Genomic DNA, 16,178 nt, shown 5'->3' with positions numbered 1-16,178 from the left:
TTATGAAAGGTTCTCATTAGCTTTAAAGGGTTTCCTTACTGTAACCACATCTTTTTTGTAATTTATTCATGAAGTCTGTGCTGTTACTAGAAGCACTGTTTATGAACACTCAGTTGTACTGTATTTTCCTTCATGTTATTCATTGTATACTTGTTGGAGATATGAAGCATTCAGTATGGAACTGAGGCGCTTGAGGCACCAGAATGAAACATGGTTGGCAAAACACTTTATATTATCCTTATACTTCTTTTGTGTGAACTTTGATACCTAATAATTTTCCTGTGTGTGTGTGTTTTGTTGTTGTTATTGTTCATATTAATGACATAATTTTAAATGCCTTCTCATTTACTTAGTAACTGTTAGCTTCCATTAAGAAAAGGCTAATATTCAAGTTACTCTGAAATACTAAAGCTTGATATAAAAGTTAGAGGACAAGGCCTTTCAAATAACTTAGCTGTAACTTTTCCTTATGCTGCTATGACAACTATTTTAGTAAGTTTTAATGAAAGCCTCTTGCTTTCTCCTTAGTTTGATTTTGAAGGAATTGGACAAGTCCACCACCACCCCTTCATATATTTTCTACTGCCTGTAAGAATTTTTATTCTGGTCTAATGGCATTTAATTGAAGTTTTAGATATTTGATATTTTACTGTGTTTGATGCTTTAATTTGTTGGAAGCTGCCCAGAGTGGCTGGGACAACTCAGTCAGATGGGCAGCGTATAAATTAGTAGTAGTAGTGGTAGTAGTAGTAGTCATCAAAATTGGAATGAACTGGTTAGTCCAGAATTTCTGAGAAAAAGCTTTATCACTACCCGAAGGATTCTCAAAGCGGGTAACATTCTCCTTTCCCTTCCTCCCCCACAACAAACACTCTGTGAGGTGAGTGGGGCTGAGAGACTTCAGAAAAGTGTGACTAGCCCAAGGCCACCCAGCAGCTGCATGTGGAGGAGCGGAGACGCGAAACCGGTTCCCCAGATTAGGAGTCTATCGCTCTTAACCACTACACCACACTGGCTCTCAAAGAAGCTGAGTAGCTTAGAAGTTGTTTTTTTAATACAGGGGAATTTTTGACAGACTTAATTTTTATAATCCTTAATTATTTGACATATTAAGGTGGCTAGCAAATTTCTGAATGACATACAGTAAGATGAACACTTTTCTATCTTAACTGAATCAATGAAACATTTTTATGATAAACTAATTGTTGTAAAGTTAAAAGTAGCCATTTTTATAGATCCACAGGATGAAAATTGTGTTATACACTCTTCTGCTGCATCAAACCATATGCAACTGAAATAGTATAGGACAAGGGAAAGATTAATGCTATTAAGGTGTGGAACATAATCCTATCAGTGCTCAGAAATCTTTTTAGTAGGCTTAATAGGCTTAACCAAAAAGAAGCATACTGTATACATTTTTTCAATTTATTTTACAAGTTGCCCTTTTCTTTGCAAATACTTGTTCCAGTTTGATGTCAGTAACCAAAACTTAAACCAGTGTGTACAATTAGACATGAAAATGCAAATAGAAAGGTTAAAGTATAAATATTAGAATGACTATTCTATTGGAATACTAAAGGAATCATGTCCTGTACTGTTCATCATCAAATGTGGAGTAAAATCAAGAAAGAAATTGGAATCCAACAAATTAAATGGTCTTAAAGTCTTGTCTTTAATTTGATAGCATTGGGTCTGGCTGTGAGGCAGTTTTGGAAGACAGAAGGTTTTCATTTGAAAAATGTGAGAATCTGAAGGGAGCAGGAGCACAACCTTTACATAGGGGGAAATAGCTTTTATATTTATAAATAATGTACCTTTCTAGAATCCCTGTCTTGTACTCATTCAAGATGCAATTTATGAGTAATTGGCTAGATGATAAGCAGGCCAAGATGATTATGAGCCAAGGGACTATGACTAAGACATTTAAATTCAGTAGCTTGGCAAGTCTTTGCAAAGGATTCTATATAATATTGATGTGCATTATTTCTTGTAAGCAGTAGCTTCCTAAAAGCCTTTTAAAATCCATCAACTGATTGTCGGTTCCTCCTATCATACAGTAACAGAAGAAATTGTAGTGTCTTAGTGAGTTGCTGCTGGCTGCTTCTGATGATGCTAGGAAAATGCGCCTTTGTGAGAGCACAGGTGCAGTTTTTCTGACCGATGCTCCTCATTTTCTGCTCCAGTCATCCTGGAGAGGCAAGTAGAAAGAAATGAGGAGGTGGAGGAAATTCTCTCAGATGCACTGGAAGTGTATTTGAGAAAGAGGTGGAATCATATTTTCCAGGAGACAAGGAATGCACTGCCTGTAAGTCTTTTATTCCTCTAATCACTGCACCTCGGAATAAACTTGGCTGACTTTTGTTTTAGGCATTAGTAGAGTTTGCACTTTAGTAGTTGAGAGGGATAAAATTTGAGAGAGAAAGACGTTCTAAGATGTTGTTGGGAGTGTCATCTGTTGTTTATATTCTGGTTCATTATATACTAGATTTGCTGTGGTTTAAAGCAAGAATATTATTGTCTACTAATCTAAAGGAGGTTTTTAAGTTTCACTGTTAATGTGGTTAAGAGTTAATAAAAGGTTAGATCCAGAGGAGATATCATAGGGTGGGAGAGGGAGGAAACCTGAGAGATACTAATGGAGAAAGTCTTAGTCATTTCCTTTATAATGCTTCAGCAGAAATTACAGAGGTGTGGCTTTGATTTTAGAAATACTGTAATGAATTGGATGATTATTCAAATTTGTGTCTTAGTTTCAATTTCACTCATTAAAACAGGTAAACAATGGTAGCTATGCATAGTATGACAAGGGAATTGATGAAAGATAAGTTAAATCTTTCTAAATTTTGGTGTTTCTTTCAGAAACTTCTCTGCTATTTGTTGTCTTGAATTTTTTTTAATCTTTGTGGTATCTAGTTCAGTTCAGTAAAAATACATTAGATCTTTTCAGTAAAATTAGCCAAGTAGTTGCTAAGGATCTGGGGCATGCATTATTATTAATTAGATTCTTTACAGCATTCACCCTGATACACTGTGTTTATTAATACTTCACTTACCACTACACTATCCATGTACAGGCAGGTTCAGTGGAAAGATAGGGGCTAGTTTCAGGGTACATATATGCTAGGTATGTACCTGAAAGCTGTAGAGATAAAAGCTTCAAGTTGCACTTCATATTGAGCAGTTGGCGCTTTCTGAGGGAAACCCCCTCCTTCCAATCAGGACACAGCCTTGAAAGGAGAAGACTATTTCATTTTGAGGAGACTGTAGTAGTGCTTCATGTTACCAGATTGACATTGCTTGAGTTCAAAAGCACTTAGCATCACTGGGTGTGTGGAGGAACTGTGGCTGAGAAGAAACTTCTTAGCCTAGAAGTGGGGAACGTATGTTCCTCCAGATGATGTTGACTCCAGCTCCCTTCAGCCTGAATCAGCACAGCCAATGGTAAGTGATAATGGGCTTGTAGATCAACCACATTTAAGGCCGCCAGTTTCCCACTGCTGTATATGACTCTTTCCATTCTTGTAGGGTATGGCTAGAAGAGTTGACCTTTCAGCTGTTGGAGCTTTGAACTATAGCTTCAGCAGGGAGGAGACTGGATTCAGTTGATTCCTCCTAGCAGTGTCTCCTACTGTTGTACTTATATGTAAAGGAGTCGGGCTCTTTGTTGTTCCCTTAGGCTTAGGACCTTAAGCTACCTGCTTACTACAGTAACCAATAGCAAAGTGAAAGCTTACTAATACTAAGCAGCATTTGTCTGATTCATTTTGGTAGTTGGAAACACAACTATTTGATGGTAATAGAAACATTGTTTTAATTTCTAACTAGAACATTGTAGCCAAATAATTGGCTATTTAGTTCAAATTCTTATGTTAAATTCAGCTCTCGTCTTGTTCTCTAAACCTAACAATCCTTTGTCTCCTAGATCTGATTAGCAGTGGTGCTCACATCTCCTTTGCTTATCTGTTTCTTACTTCACGTAACCTATGAAATCTTCTGTCCTGAAGCCATATGTGTAGTTTTGCTCCCTCCCATTCCTGTTCCCCTAAGTTGCCTCCTAAAGCGCTCTATGCCTTCACTACCTACCGTATTTTTCCCTTGGGTTTTTCAGCCTATTGTTTGCTCTCACTTCCTTCACCTCTCGTGATTCTTGGCTAGGTTCCCAGCCTGCTCATCTCTCCTGTTTCTTCTTCCTGCCTAAAAAGCATCCAGCCACTTTAAAGTTTTAATGCTCTATCTTATTGTCTTGTATTTTCCTTGGGCATCTGTTTTTACCAGCTACTGTTGCTAAAGTTTCTGTCCCTCAGGTTATTTCCCCCTTTTTTTCAACAACCTCCTTCTCTGGTGTCAGACTTAACTGATTCTGAGCTGTCCAGTTTTCCAGAATTTCTTCCTATTCCCCTTTTTTGTTATGAGACTGCCTCCCATAACTCCTCTTTAGTAGCCCTTGTGTGACACTTTTCTCTTTCCTTGCAGAAACTCTACTACCAGTATTCTGTTGACAACTTCATTCCTTTAGTAGTTTAAACGTTTGTGAACATTCCATGATACCACATTTGCTCAGCTAGAAGCTTAGCAGTAAATCCCCTAACACACTATAATGTAGAACGGACTGTTTATAATTGGTCCAGAACAGGTTAATGTAAGTTTTTTCATGTTATGAGGAAGTTTGGTTGGACTTTGGCTGGAGGAAAACAAGAATACTAAAGTGGGAGCAACTGGGCAAAAGTTCATACCCTTTCAAACATCTTTGGGACATCTTTGTTAATTTTGTTATTGATTAGTTTTGTGGTTTTATTGTCTTATTTCAGTATAATTTGTAGTTACCTTGATTGTTTAAATTGTGGTATTTTTAGCATCTGCCCTGAGACTATTCAATGAAGGGTAGGCTATAAATAAAAATAATGAATGCATGTTGAACTCAGAATACTTCAGATAAACAAATCAATTAATTATACCTTTAATTTTTTATTTTAGAATTCACCACTTTATCAGTACTTACAGGACGTAGGACATACTGATTTTGAAGTATGCTCACCATTGGTACAAAAGCCGGAAGAATGTACATTCGAAGAGGGGCAAAAAGACATGGATACAGTTGCAATTCAGAACGTAAGTACTCAATTTGGTAATTCAGCTGCTACATAATCTATCAAATGAAAATCCCAGCCTCTATTTAAAAATGACTCCCTTCATAATGTGTATCCTTTGTCTGCATTTCAGTGGTATTGAATACCGTGCATTATTGTGCACTGTTTATTATTAACAGTTTATTATTATGCAGAGGTAGTCCTGCCTTTGCATCCCTTGTGCAGGTTGTCCAGATGTTGTTTTTAAGAGGCAGCCGGAGTCAGATGATGGTCAAGATTTTCTCCCCACCACCCCTTACATACATCAGTAAGATCCTACACTCGCTCTCCCCACTTTGTAGTCATGGTATCACTTTATTTTAGTCCTAATTACTGTACTTATTTAATATTGTCATACAAATAGTTTGAGTTCCCTAAAAGCAGTCCAGATTCATCCACTGTGTTCTTTGTCAGTCCCCCCCCCCAACCCACTGCTCTTTTACATCATGCAGTCTAGAGGAGATGGGGATGATATGGATTATAGTTAATAGCTTAATGTCTGTTGCATGTTGAAGATTTTTAAAAAGCAAGATGAACTTACTTTAACCCAGCATGGTAAATCATTATTTTAACCTTTTCCTTTAGTTTGCATTAGATTTCATATAATAAGTGTACCACTCAAATTTCACAGGTTTTTAATTGAATAAATATTCTAAATACAGTTGAATTTGTTCAGTATTACTTTCCCCCTCCAGAAACATGTCTCATTCTGATCTGGCTCAGAATCCAATTATAATAATGAAAGCTGAACACTGACCAGTTTCACTATAGCAGAGGAAGAAGCATCTTTTTCCCTGATTAACTGGGGGATTAAGGAACATGCTAGGATTCATTTGCCAGTGATCAGTCACTTGTACAGTAGTATGTAGGTATGCAGAGTATGCATATGGTCATGCATGCTTTTGTTCAGAAGAAAACACAGCAATCTTAACATGGTATATCAAAGCCTGGAATCCACCCTAGACTGCTCAGAAGTGAGTGTTTTAATGAAGATTGAGTGTCTAAAAAAAAATAATAGGTTTCAGAGAATCTTAAGTTTCCTGACTCCCATACAAGGCAACCCTATGTATATCTGCTCAGAAGTAAGTTTGAGTCCAATGGGACTTAATTCTAAGTGTGTGTGTGTGGAATTGCACCCTTAGTTAAGAATGCTAAAGTTAAATAAAATATCGGCAGAACTTCTAAAACTAGTAATCAGTAGCTTGCGTGACATTGTAAGGAAAAGGGAAAATGTGTGGGTGGTGGTGGTGGGGGAATCAATGGAAAATGGAACCTGAAGTTCGGGTCCTTTTCCCATGTCAGCTGGGGCCTCATTTGTAGGGGCTTGGGGTGCAGGAAGAGAGGAACTGCACTTTGCAGTTCATCCATATCATCTGCTGAGCTCTCACTGTGTCTCATTGCCCCTCCATATTGACACATTGGACAAAGATGGAGCTAGCAGCTGCTGCCCCATCCAGAGCATTCAGGTACCTTCTTAGTGCAAGGTTCTTTCTGTGCAATCTGTGTTCATTTTTCAGGCAGTTTATCCTGTACTTTTGACAATAAACCCCGCTAGGGAAAAGAACACCTGCATGCTGCTGCTCATTTTGTTTCAAAAATGCAGTGTAATGAATTGTTTGCTAGCAATGTATGCTAAGCACTATGAACTTGTATAAGGATAGCACTGGTCACATGCTGGAAACTCATCCATTTTTATGTCATCTCTTCATCTTTAGCACCTAGCTGGAACATGCTTTGCCCAGTTATTTCTGCCTGTCTCTGTTCTTCATAATGGCGAGTTCTTTCAATGGCCATTATCCATCTATATGCTAAATGAAATCATGGAGGAGTGGACTTTTCTGCAGACTTCCTTGGCTATGACTCTGCAGGCCAGAGGCCTTTCTACTGTCCCAAAGGGGAAGGAAATGAAAAACCAGTTGGCAAAATTTGATGATCATATTCTGAAAAACATGGTGTTTTTACTCAGCTATGGTCATGGCATGATGTAATAGAATTGTTAATAGCCAGTGGCCTCATTCACATCACAGTAAACCATAATTAAAACTGTTTAAAATAGTTCAATGGGATTGAGCAGCATGAAATTGCAGGTGCTTTGCTCTTCCCATGCTGCTGCCATGCTATATAGGAAACAAGCCATAGTTTGCCTTGCCATTATGTCCAAAGCCAGGCTGGTGGTTTGTTTCCCCCAAACAGTAAATCATAGCAAACCTCCTAGGTGTAGCTGCAGCAGGACTAAGGGTGAAGCACCTGCATTTTCAACAGCATGCATAGACATGCAGCTCATTCACACTAAGCCAGGGATAGGGAACCTGTGGCCCTCCAGGTGTTGCTGGACTCCCATCAGCCCCAGCCAGCAAACCTAGTGGTCAGAGATGGTGGAAGTGGTCCAGCAAGATCTGGAGGGCTGCATTAATCCATCATTTATTTAAAACTATGGTTTAACATGTCTTGCAAACCAGGTCAATGAGTCCAACATAATGAGTCCACAATAAGACCAAAAATAAAAGTTCTTAGTGTCTATTTTAGTTCTTTTACTTCTGCTTCTGAGATTTTTCTACCACTCTGCAGTAAATCTGCTGAAGAACACTGATTCATTGTCAGCATTTTACTAATGGCAGAACTATACATTATGTTCCCTATCCCATGTTTCCTACAGTATGCTAATGCAGAAGTCCTTGGTGGGCTGTTCAACTCTTCATCCAGATCTAATTTTACCCTACAAATGCATAATGTCCAGTTTTTCAACTGTTTCCCCACCCCTCCCCAGCTGGGCTCATAGACTAGAAGTCTTGTTTGTCTCTGCGAAGGTGAGGCGGAGATGACCTGGGGGAGGCATGTGGAGGGAGAATTGGCAGTCAGAAGGTTGTATACTGTTTCTTCTGTCCTCACCTGCAGATGCCTGAACCTTGCAGGCATGTATTTCAGAAACTTGTGTCTTGCTTATATAAAAACCTAGTGCTTGCATAAAGAGAACACCTTTGTAATTGGGGACCTCTGCTGGAATTGAGGAACTTGGATTCTTTATTTTCTGCCCTCATTTGCATGTGATTGTGGAAAATGGCTTGGTTTAAACTTTACTGTTCAATATACGGTAACCATTATTATTATTATTATTATTATTATTATTATTATTATTACCCTTCATATGTAGATCTCAGGGCAATTCACAGCATAAAAATTCAAGATAAAAACGCAAAATACATAATAAAAACAAGCGGGAAAACCCATCACACCCACCCACAATTATCTTCAGATGATAATTGCAGTTCTGGCACCATTGTTTGGCAGAATTGTAGCTTGTGGTTTTAAATCCGAGAGAAACCTTTCAAATAGAGGAGGGCAACCAAGATGACCAAGGGTCTGGAAACTAAGCCTTACAAAGAGCGCTTGAAGGAGCTGAGTATGTTTAGCCTGAGAGGAGATATGATAGCCATAGTCAAATATCTTAAGGGAAGAGGAGGGCATGCTTGTTTTCTCCTGCTCTGGAGGGTAGGACTTGAGGCAATGGCTTCAAGTTACAAGAAAGGAGAGTCCAACTAAACATTTGGAAAAACTTTCTGACAGTAAGAGCTGTTTGGCAGTGGAACAAACTCCCACAAGAGGTAGTGGACTCTCCTTCCTTGGAGGTTTTTAAGTAGAGGTTGGATGACTACTCTGCCATGGATGCTTTAGCTGAGATTCCTGCATTGCGGGGGTTGGACTAGATGACCCCTGGGTCCCTTCCAACTCTTAAGATTCTATGATTCTATATTTCCTACATTTTTGCAATTCAGAATCATCATTTTAGGCCTTCCTTTTGTAATGGGGTAGAAATGAAATATATATTTAGCATACTCTAAATATATATTTCAGAAATAGACTGGAAAGAGAAGCTGCTGAATTGCAACTTATCACCAAACTTAAAACCATGGAGAGACCTGGTCTGAACAAAGACCTTGGATTCTTATCTCATTATACATGACAAAGCCATTTTTCACCTTTTCACCCCTTGCTTTTTCCTGTTAAGACCTATTGCAGTCGTTAAGAGTCGTCAACAGGCTCATCACAGCTATCTGCCAATCACCCATTCCCACCACCCTTCTGAGTAATACCCCTCCCCACCTTCTCACTATATAGAAGGGTCTGGAAACTTCTGTTTCAGTGTATCTGAAGAAGTGTGCATGCACACAAAAGCTCATACCAAGAACTGACTTAGTTGGTCTTTAAGGTGCTACTGGAAGGAATTTTTTTTTGTTCTAAATATATATTTAGCTGTGAATTAGAAGCCTAGAAACACTAAAATTAGAAGTGAACAGTAGTTCCTATATTTACCAGGAAACTCAGCAGGCTACTTCCTTTTCATCCTCTAGTATTGCTGATGACTACTCTACATATACTAAAAATAGCTTATTACAAAAAAAAATCATATTTTGTAATAATCATTTTCATCTCAAGTGTTGCTGATTAAAATGATTCCATGTTGAGTAATGAACAGTGTGATAATGAAAGCATAAATCCTCTTTAATGAAAATACACTTAGCCAAAAAACAAAGTGAATATTCCAATTTTTTCTTCCCAAAGTAACTAACCATACATACAAATACTTATATAATAGAACCTTAATAGGCCATTTCATTAGGCAACTGTTGAAAACTTTTGTATCAAATCAAATCAAGTTTTTTGTGAAAACTTTTGTATCAAATCCTTTATTTTTTGTAGAAATGAATTGTATAGGATTTTTGTTGTAATGAATATTGTGATGATGTTTGCAGGAAAGCTGGAGATTCTCAATACACATCTAACAAAGCATGCATTTATAGCTTGCCTCTTGCTAAGGAGCAATTGTGTTCAAATAATTTATGCATTTTTTAAAAAAAAATAGTTCTTGCTGCCCTCAGTACATTTTTGTACAGTTATTTCAACATGAAACAGTTCCCCATCATATTCTCTATTCCTTGTCCTTTTTCGGTGCCTAAAGTGTCCTTTGCACTCTTAATTGTGATTTTGGTCAGAACATTATAAACATTGGTGTGCTGGTGTATTTGACTCTTGGTACAATGACCTGTGTTATTTGTAGGCTTAAGCTACTTAACAGACATCATCTTCACATATGACTAGACCAGTGGAATAAATGAAGGCAGTTTTTATGATAATTATGATATTTATTACTACTGTATTGATTTTTTTTTAATAGAAAGACGTCCTATCAAACGTAGCTGAGAAATTTAAAAGCTGGCTTTCTTTTTTACCATATAAGAAAAAAGATGAACTACTTCACCAGTTGGTAAGCTGCAACTTGCAATTTCCCCTCAACAAGCCTTATTTAATTCCCATATAAATAAATAAATAAATTTCTTCTACTTTTTTTTTTTTAAGCTAAGCCAGTAGGTCACAGCTTGTTCTCTACATGACATAGCCAAGTATGGCAAAGTGTTTAATGTTCAAATCTGCTTAAAAGAGGAGGGGACCAAAGCTTAAGCTTTGCATATGTTCTGATGTTTTATGAATTATTGCTTAATCATTTCTTTAGCCTGGTAAAAGCACACACCTCTTTCTTCCAAAACCTGGTTAAAATTACCTACTCCGTCAATATCTTGTTTTGTGATTTTCTTCACAAACTTTGTAATTTAAAAATGCTGTTTTCAGCCTTAGAGTGCTTTAACCAAGAGTTCTAGATCTCCTTTAATTTGAGAATTGCTTTTGAAAGGTTCTGTCTCTGTTAGTGGCATCTGACTTGTATTGTTGTTCACCTGCATGGCCAAGTTTAATTTACAAATCCATCTAACTTCAGGGCTTATTGTTGACTGAAGTTATGTATATTATTACTATGTGCTTTGTATTTTACAGCATCTCATTTAATGGTTGTGTGTGTTCATTTCAGCAAACTATTCATATAGCAGAAGTGATCTTAGCAGTAATAAGCAGTCACATGACCATTATCGAGACTTTCCATAGAACTAAGAAGTCTTTGGCATGCTCCTCCTAGTTCCCATACCCTAATGGGCAGGGTACAAATGCTGTTGTTGTTGATCTGACACAACCTGAAACTAAGCCAAAGCATGTGCAACTGAAACAACCATATATTGCTTTCCCATTAGCCTTGCCTCCACTTCTTTCTTCTGTCGTTTTCCATGTTGAATGTTAAGATCTTTGCGGCATCTGTCTTCTGTTCAGTAAAGAACCATGCAGACTTATGGTGCTATATTAGCAATAACAACAGCAACCACAGAATGCTTTACATCAGCCTTGGTGGCCCCCTTTTTGTTCTGAGGGCCACATTCCTCTTGGCACATCTTCCAGGGGCTGCAAGCCAATGATGGATATGGCCATCTCATAGACACGTTCTATCACAGGCGCAAATTTCCTTCACCTCAATGGATGCATGCACATAAGCTGAGGAGGGAAAGTTATCATCCTGTCCAACCAAATGATCAATTGGATTACTGCAGAGGGGTAGCTTGCTTCCTTATCAGGGGCACCGGGCTCTACCCACCTCAGCTCTGTGTCTAGTGGAATCCTGTCCCCTGCCTGCCTTTTGCCTCACTCTGCAACCAAAATTAGTGGGGTCTTCGGGGAGGCATTTGCCGGGTGGTGGTGGTTCAGACTCCTAAAGTAGGAATTGGCCATCCTTGTTTTATATATTGCATAGTGATAGGGGGGAAAATATTTTATTTGAGAAATGCTTGTGTATGTGAAAGTGCTGTTTTTTCTCAAATGAAGGATGTTGGTTTTCGCTCGGAGGCTCTCTGCACCATCCTGCAACAGGAAGTTCTGCTGCAGGAGGATGTTGAACTGATTGAGCTACTTGACCCCAGTATCCTGTCTGCAGGGCAGCCCAAGCAACAGGAACATGGACATCTTCCAACGCTACGCTCCCTAGCAACTCCTAATATTTGGTATTGCCTTGGGCTATCTGCATAGATTACAAGCTCTGTTGGAGGAAGTATCTTGCTCTTGACATATATAACCTCTTAGAGAACAGGAATTGTCTTTCTTTCTTTCTCTTTATTTCGTTCTGGTTCTTATTATTCAACCTTCTATCCCATGGATTTAGAATTGACTTCCCCTTTGTGTATTCTTTGCTTTGCATTAATTTGTGCAGTGTACAGCAGGAGCATATTTTCTTAGGTGTGAAATTTTGAAGATGGTTAGCCACAAGTGTGCATGTGATATTCCCTTCTTAACAGTTTATTACCCTATCTCTTGCATTGATTTTTACACCTCTGGCAATTGATAAGCCCATTTTTCTTAGTGAGCTTTCTATTTTGTGGGCCTGTGTTCTGGGCTACTTTAACATACTCTCCCCCACCCACCTCCCCGATATGTTTATTTGAGGCCAATGGAAAGAGTGTGCTGTTTGCACACAAATTCAGGTTCTTTGGATTTTGCATCATTTGATTAAAATCTTTTTTTCTCGTCTTGGGAGAGGCTCACTATACAAGCCTGGATGTAGAATATATACTGCATAAATATTATGTCTCTGGTACATTTTAGGCAATTCTGTTGGTTCTTCTGGTCCGTTCTTTAGATTACATGGGTTGCACACATAATAATGTTGTAATGACCAATGTTTCAAGAAGTAGCATTTGATAAGCGAATGCAAATTTGTCACAGTTTATAACATGCAAGAAGGGAACTAGACTTATTCATGGTGAATGTTTTAGTGTCCCTGCAGAGACTTGTATTTTGCAACAATTCTGCAAATGTGACAAAAACAAGTGAGAGAAGCTTTGCTGTTGAGCATATATGGTTTTAAGAAAAATAATGACCAAGCCATTTGAAATGTTGCCACAAAAAGGTCTTCCATATTCTGCTTTAAAGGAAACCAAGCGTGTACTTTTGGACTGTAATGGTCAGATTAAATGAATCAGAAACTTGAAAAACAAAACTGTCAATAGATCAGCATTTGGTTCCCTGAAGAAATATGTCCCCCTTCTGCTGTCCTACTATATTGTATTATTAGCAGGGTAATTTTTGAAAAAAGGTTTTAAAAGAAATCAAGGACATACATTTCACACAAAATAATACCTAAATTAGAAATAGCATGAATTCCTGTTTTTACTGCTACCATTTGTTTTTAGGCAGAGAAAGCTATACTAAGATACTGGGTTTCTTGATTAACTTATATTGACAGCTTTTACTTATGTTTCAGGGGAGCAAAAATACTTCCTTAAAGACACTTTAAAACATAAAGACCCATCTCCAGAAAATTGAGTTAGGACTCTGTATAGTTCCATACCTATTGATATTATGGTTTCCTTCATATGACAATCATACTTTTCATTGCTGTTCTTTGTTTTTAATGAAAGCTGGGCAACACCTGGCATGCCCAGAATCTGGGCAAGCCGCAAAAAAGCAAGATGTGGCTTATACTGACTTTTTTGTTTTGCAGGGATATCTCATTACTATTTGCCTTCATCAGCACGCTGATTATTCTTCCTTCTTCATGGAATGGATCTCTTGGATTGGTGGGGGGAGTAGGCTTGTTGGTTTACATGTGCATACGAGGTTTGGACACACTGAACACAGCCAAGCTGCAAATGTCTCTAAGAAAATGCCAACTCCAGCTAGAAGATATGGTGACTAATTGTCGAGCCTTCACTAACCTTGTGAGAAAATCTCTACGGCTCATTCAAGAAACTGAAGTCATTTCCAGAGGATTTACTCTGTGAGTCTGATTTTTAGGCTATTTTATTATTTGGTTCAGTCATCCCTGTTTAACCAGGAGTGAATAAACTTTTCCTTTAAAATGTCTAAATCTAAGATGTTTCACTTATTCACATAACATATTTGTCATGAAGCTCGAGTCGCTGGTACCCAAATCAAGCTGATTCATGGAAAAGAGATAACAAGGTTATGCATGGGAATGAAGTGGGTTTTGATATGTTTGGCACAATTTTTCAGCAACCTCCGCATTAAGCGTTTCAGTAAAAAGTACCTGCAAAAGACACACACATTGAAGAGCTTCACAGCTGGTTGGTTGTGTTCTTCCTGTAGTCTGATAAGAAGAAAAAGGTCAATTAACTCATAAGAAACAACTTTTTGTACACATTAGATGTGTGTCTTGCCTAAAAAAACCCCCAATCCTGATGAAGCAGCTTTTAACTTTTTCCAAGTGCCTGCTACAAACTTTCCTCAAGAGATTCATTCCTAAATTTTCATATGCTTTGGTTGCAAATATACCAAATTCAAAAAGTGCACACTTCTTTTTGGGACCGATTTTCACTTCACAAATATTAAAATGTTTCACATTTAAGATTCATTTGTATTAAGATTTCATTTGGATTTTGCATTATTCAAAACCATATTTTGTTACAATTTATTTTTTTCCTGAATGACATGTAATTTGCTTAAGAATAGTTTTAGAGAGATATTTTAAACATGTTGAACATTATACAGGTTATGGAAAGCCCTCTTCCACCCCCATGACACTTCGGAACCTTTAAATGCAACATAATTTAATATCATGTGTTTAGGGGATTATTTGTTTCCAATTCTGCTTTTAGATGAATGACTACACTGAGTTATAAGAGTCAAAATTCTTCTAGATGTATATTGGCTTCAAATATTACTTCTAACATACTTCATAAAGAACAAGAAACAGCAATACTATCCAGAGTTTGTTGCTTAAACATTCTCATGTGTACATAATATTTTAATCTCTATTTACAGAGCATATGCTTCTAATACTAGATCTGCTGTGTAGTTTGCAAATGCAAGCAGCTACATGTAAAACTAAAAGTGTAGCCATCTTACAGTAAGCGAAGTTCCCAAACGCAGAGAATTAGTCTGAATTGAGCTTTACTGACAAAAAAAGGAGGTTGTCTTGTGGAATGTTTAGGCATGTGGTAAGACAATCCAAGCTTATTCTTGGCAAGGTAGCATACAATTAAGAATAGTTAATATTATAGTTAAAACGGTACTTCAAAAGAGCTAAGTGTTAGCTGCAGTCTGATCAAACCCTGAGGCAAAATACTTATATTTTATTTTTGCAAATGGACCGTGTGAAGAAAATAGTCTAGTTCTCCAGCTTCAAAAAAATAAAAAGTTAGTGGCTAGGATCCAGCTCAGAGAGAGCATTAGCAAAAGGCACTTCCATTTCTGAATCTCTCATTTCATCAATTGCCTCATGATCTGCAGGAGCAGTTTTTCAGGGTATGGAGCAAGCAAGCCTCTTAATGAAGCAGCTGCAATGGGTAGCTGCCACATGCTCACTATTAAGGATTTGGAAGACCACATAAACCTGTGGCTCATGCCATTTGTCACTTAGCTTCTTTAGTCTGAAAGCCTGGCAGAAGTATTTTTCCTTATAAAAACATGAAATTGGTGCCTGCAGATCATATAGGATTCTGAAGATGGGGAAAGACAGATAGGAATTTTTGCATATAAAGACAGAAGCGATCCTAAAGGTCATGATATTTGTTTATGTAAATGTGTTGTCTTTCTCTTCACTTTTAAAGTGGGTTTAAAGTTTGAATGACTTTATACATCGCTACTAGCAACATGTGGGCTTCTTTAATTTGTATAATAATGAAATAATCATTCAATTTCTCGATATGCATGAAGGTATATTACATAAAATGAAAACATGTAAGATGATAATACTGATTTATTTTGTATTTTTATCATTACTTAGGACATCTGTACAGTTGTATCACATTTTACTTTTCAAGTTTGCTTGACAGGGTCAGTGCTGCTTGCCCATATAATAAAGCCGGACAGCATCCTTGTCAGCATCTCATTGGTCTTCGGAAAGCAGTTTATCGGTCAGTACGAGCCAACTTCAGAGCGTCAAGGCTTGCTACCTTGTATATGCTGAAACAATATCCTTTTTTGAAATAGGACATACTGGAAAGGGCTAAATAGATGTAATGCAGAATTAATGATTGCTAGACCTCTTTTTATGTTTGTGTTCATTTTGTCTCAAGAACTTAACACAACTTTGTGTTTCTTGTGCATGGCCTTTATATCCTACATATTCACTAACTCCATTGTTTGGTTTTCTTCATAACAATTTTTTCAACCTACCATGCAGCACACACATCACTTTATGCTTGCAAGAACCCTGGCTAA

At 37.6% G+C, this 16,178-nt stretch overlaps 1 protein-coding gene across 5 annotated transcripts in view; it reads left to right on the top strand.

The window, feature by feature from the left end:
- The window catches only part of VEZT (vezatin, adherens junctions transmembrane protein), a 35,023-nt gene that overhangs the window by 4,666 nt on the left and 14,179 nt on the right, over positions 1-16,178 (top strand). For 2 of the 5 annotated variants that reach the window (XM_083698611.1, XM_083698612.1), the window contains exons 2-6: positions 4,975-5,109; positions 10,300-10,389; positions 11,826-12,001; positions 13,498-13,773; positions 15,779-15,928. In XM_083698611.1, the coding sequence (XP_083554737.1) occupies positions 4,975-5,109; positions 10,300-10,389; positions 11,826-12,001; positions 13,498-13,773; positions 15,779-15,928 (827 nt within the window). Of the gene's footprint in view, positions 1-2,048; positions 2,306-4,974; positions 5,110-10,299; positions 10,390-11,825; positions 12,002-13,497; positions 13,774-15,778; positions 15,929-16,178 lie in introns of those variants that run through there. The other 3 variants (XM_083698614.1, XM_083698615.1, XM_083698613.1) reach the window with 3 other exon arrangements.

This window comes from Podarcis gaigeae (genome assembly GCF_964106915.1).
Source record: "Podarcis gaigeae genome assembly, chromosome: 10".
NCBI classification, from domain to species: domain Eukaryota; kingdom Metazoa; phylum Chordata; class Lepidosauria; order Squamata; family Lacertidae; genus Podarcis; species Podarcis gaigeae.
The sequence above is the reverse complement of the archived record's forward strand: the minus strand, read 5'-3'. Positions and strand labels throughout refer to the sequence as shown.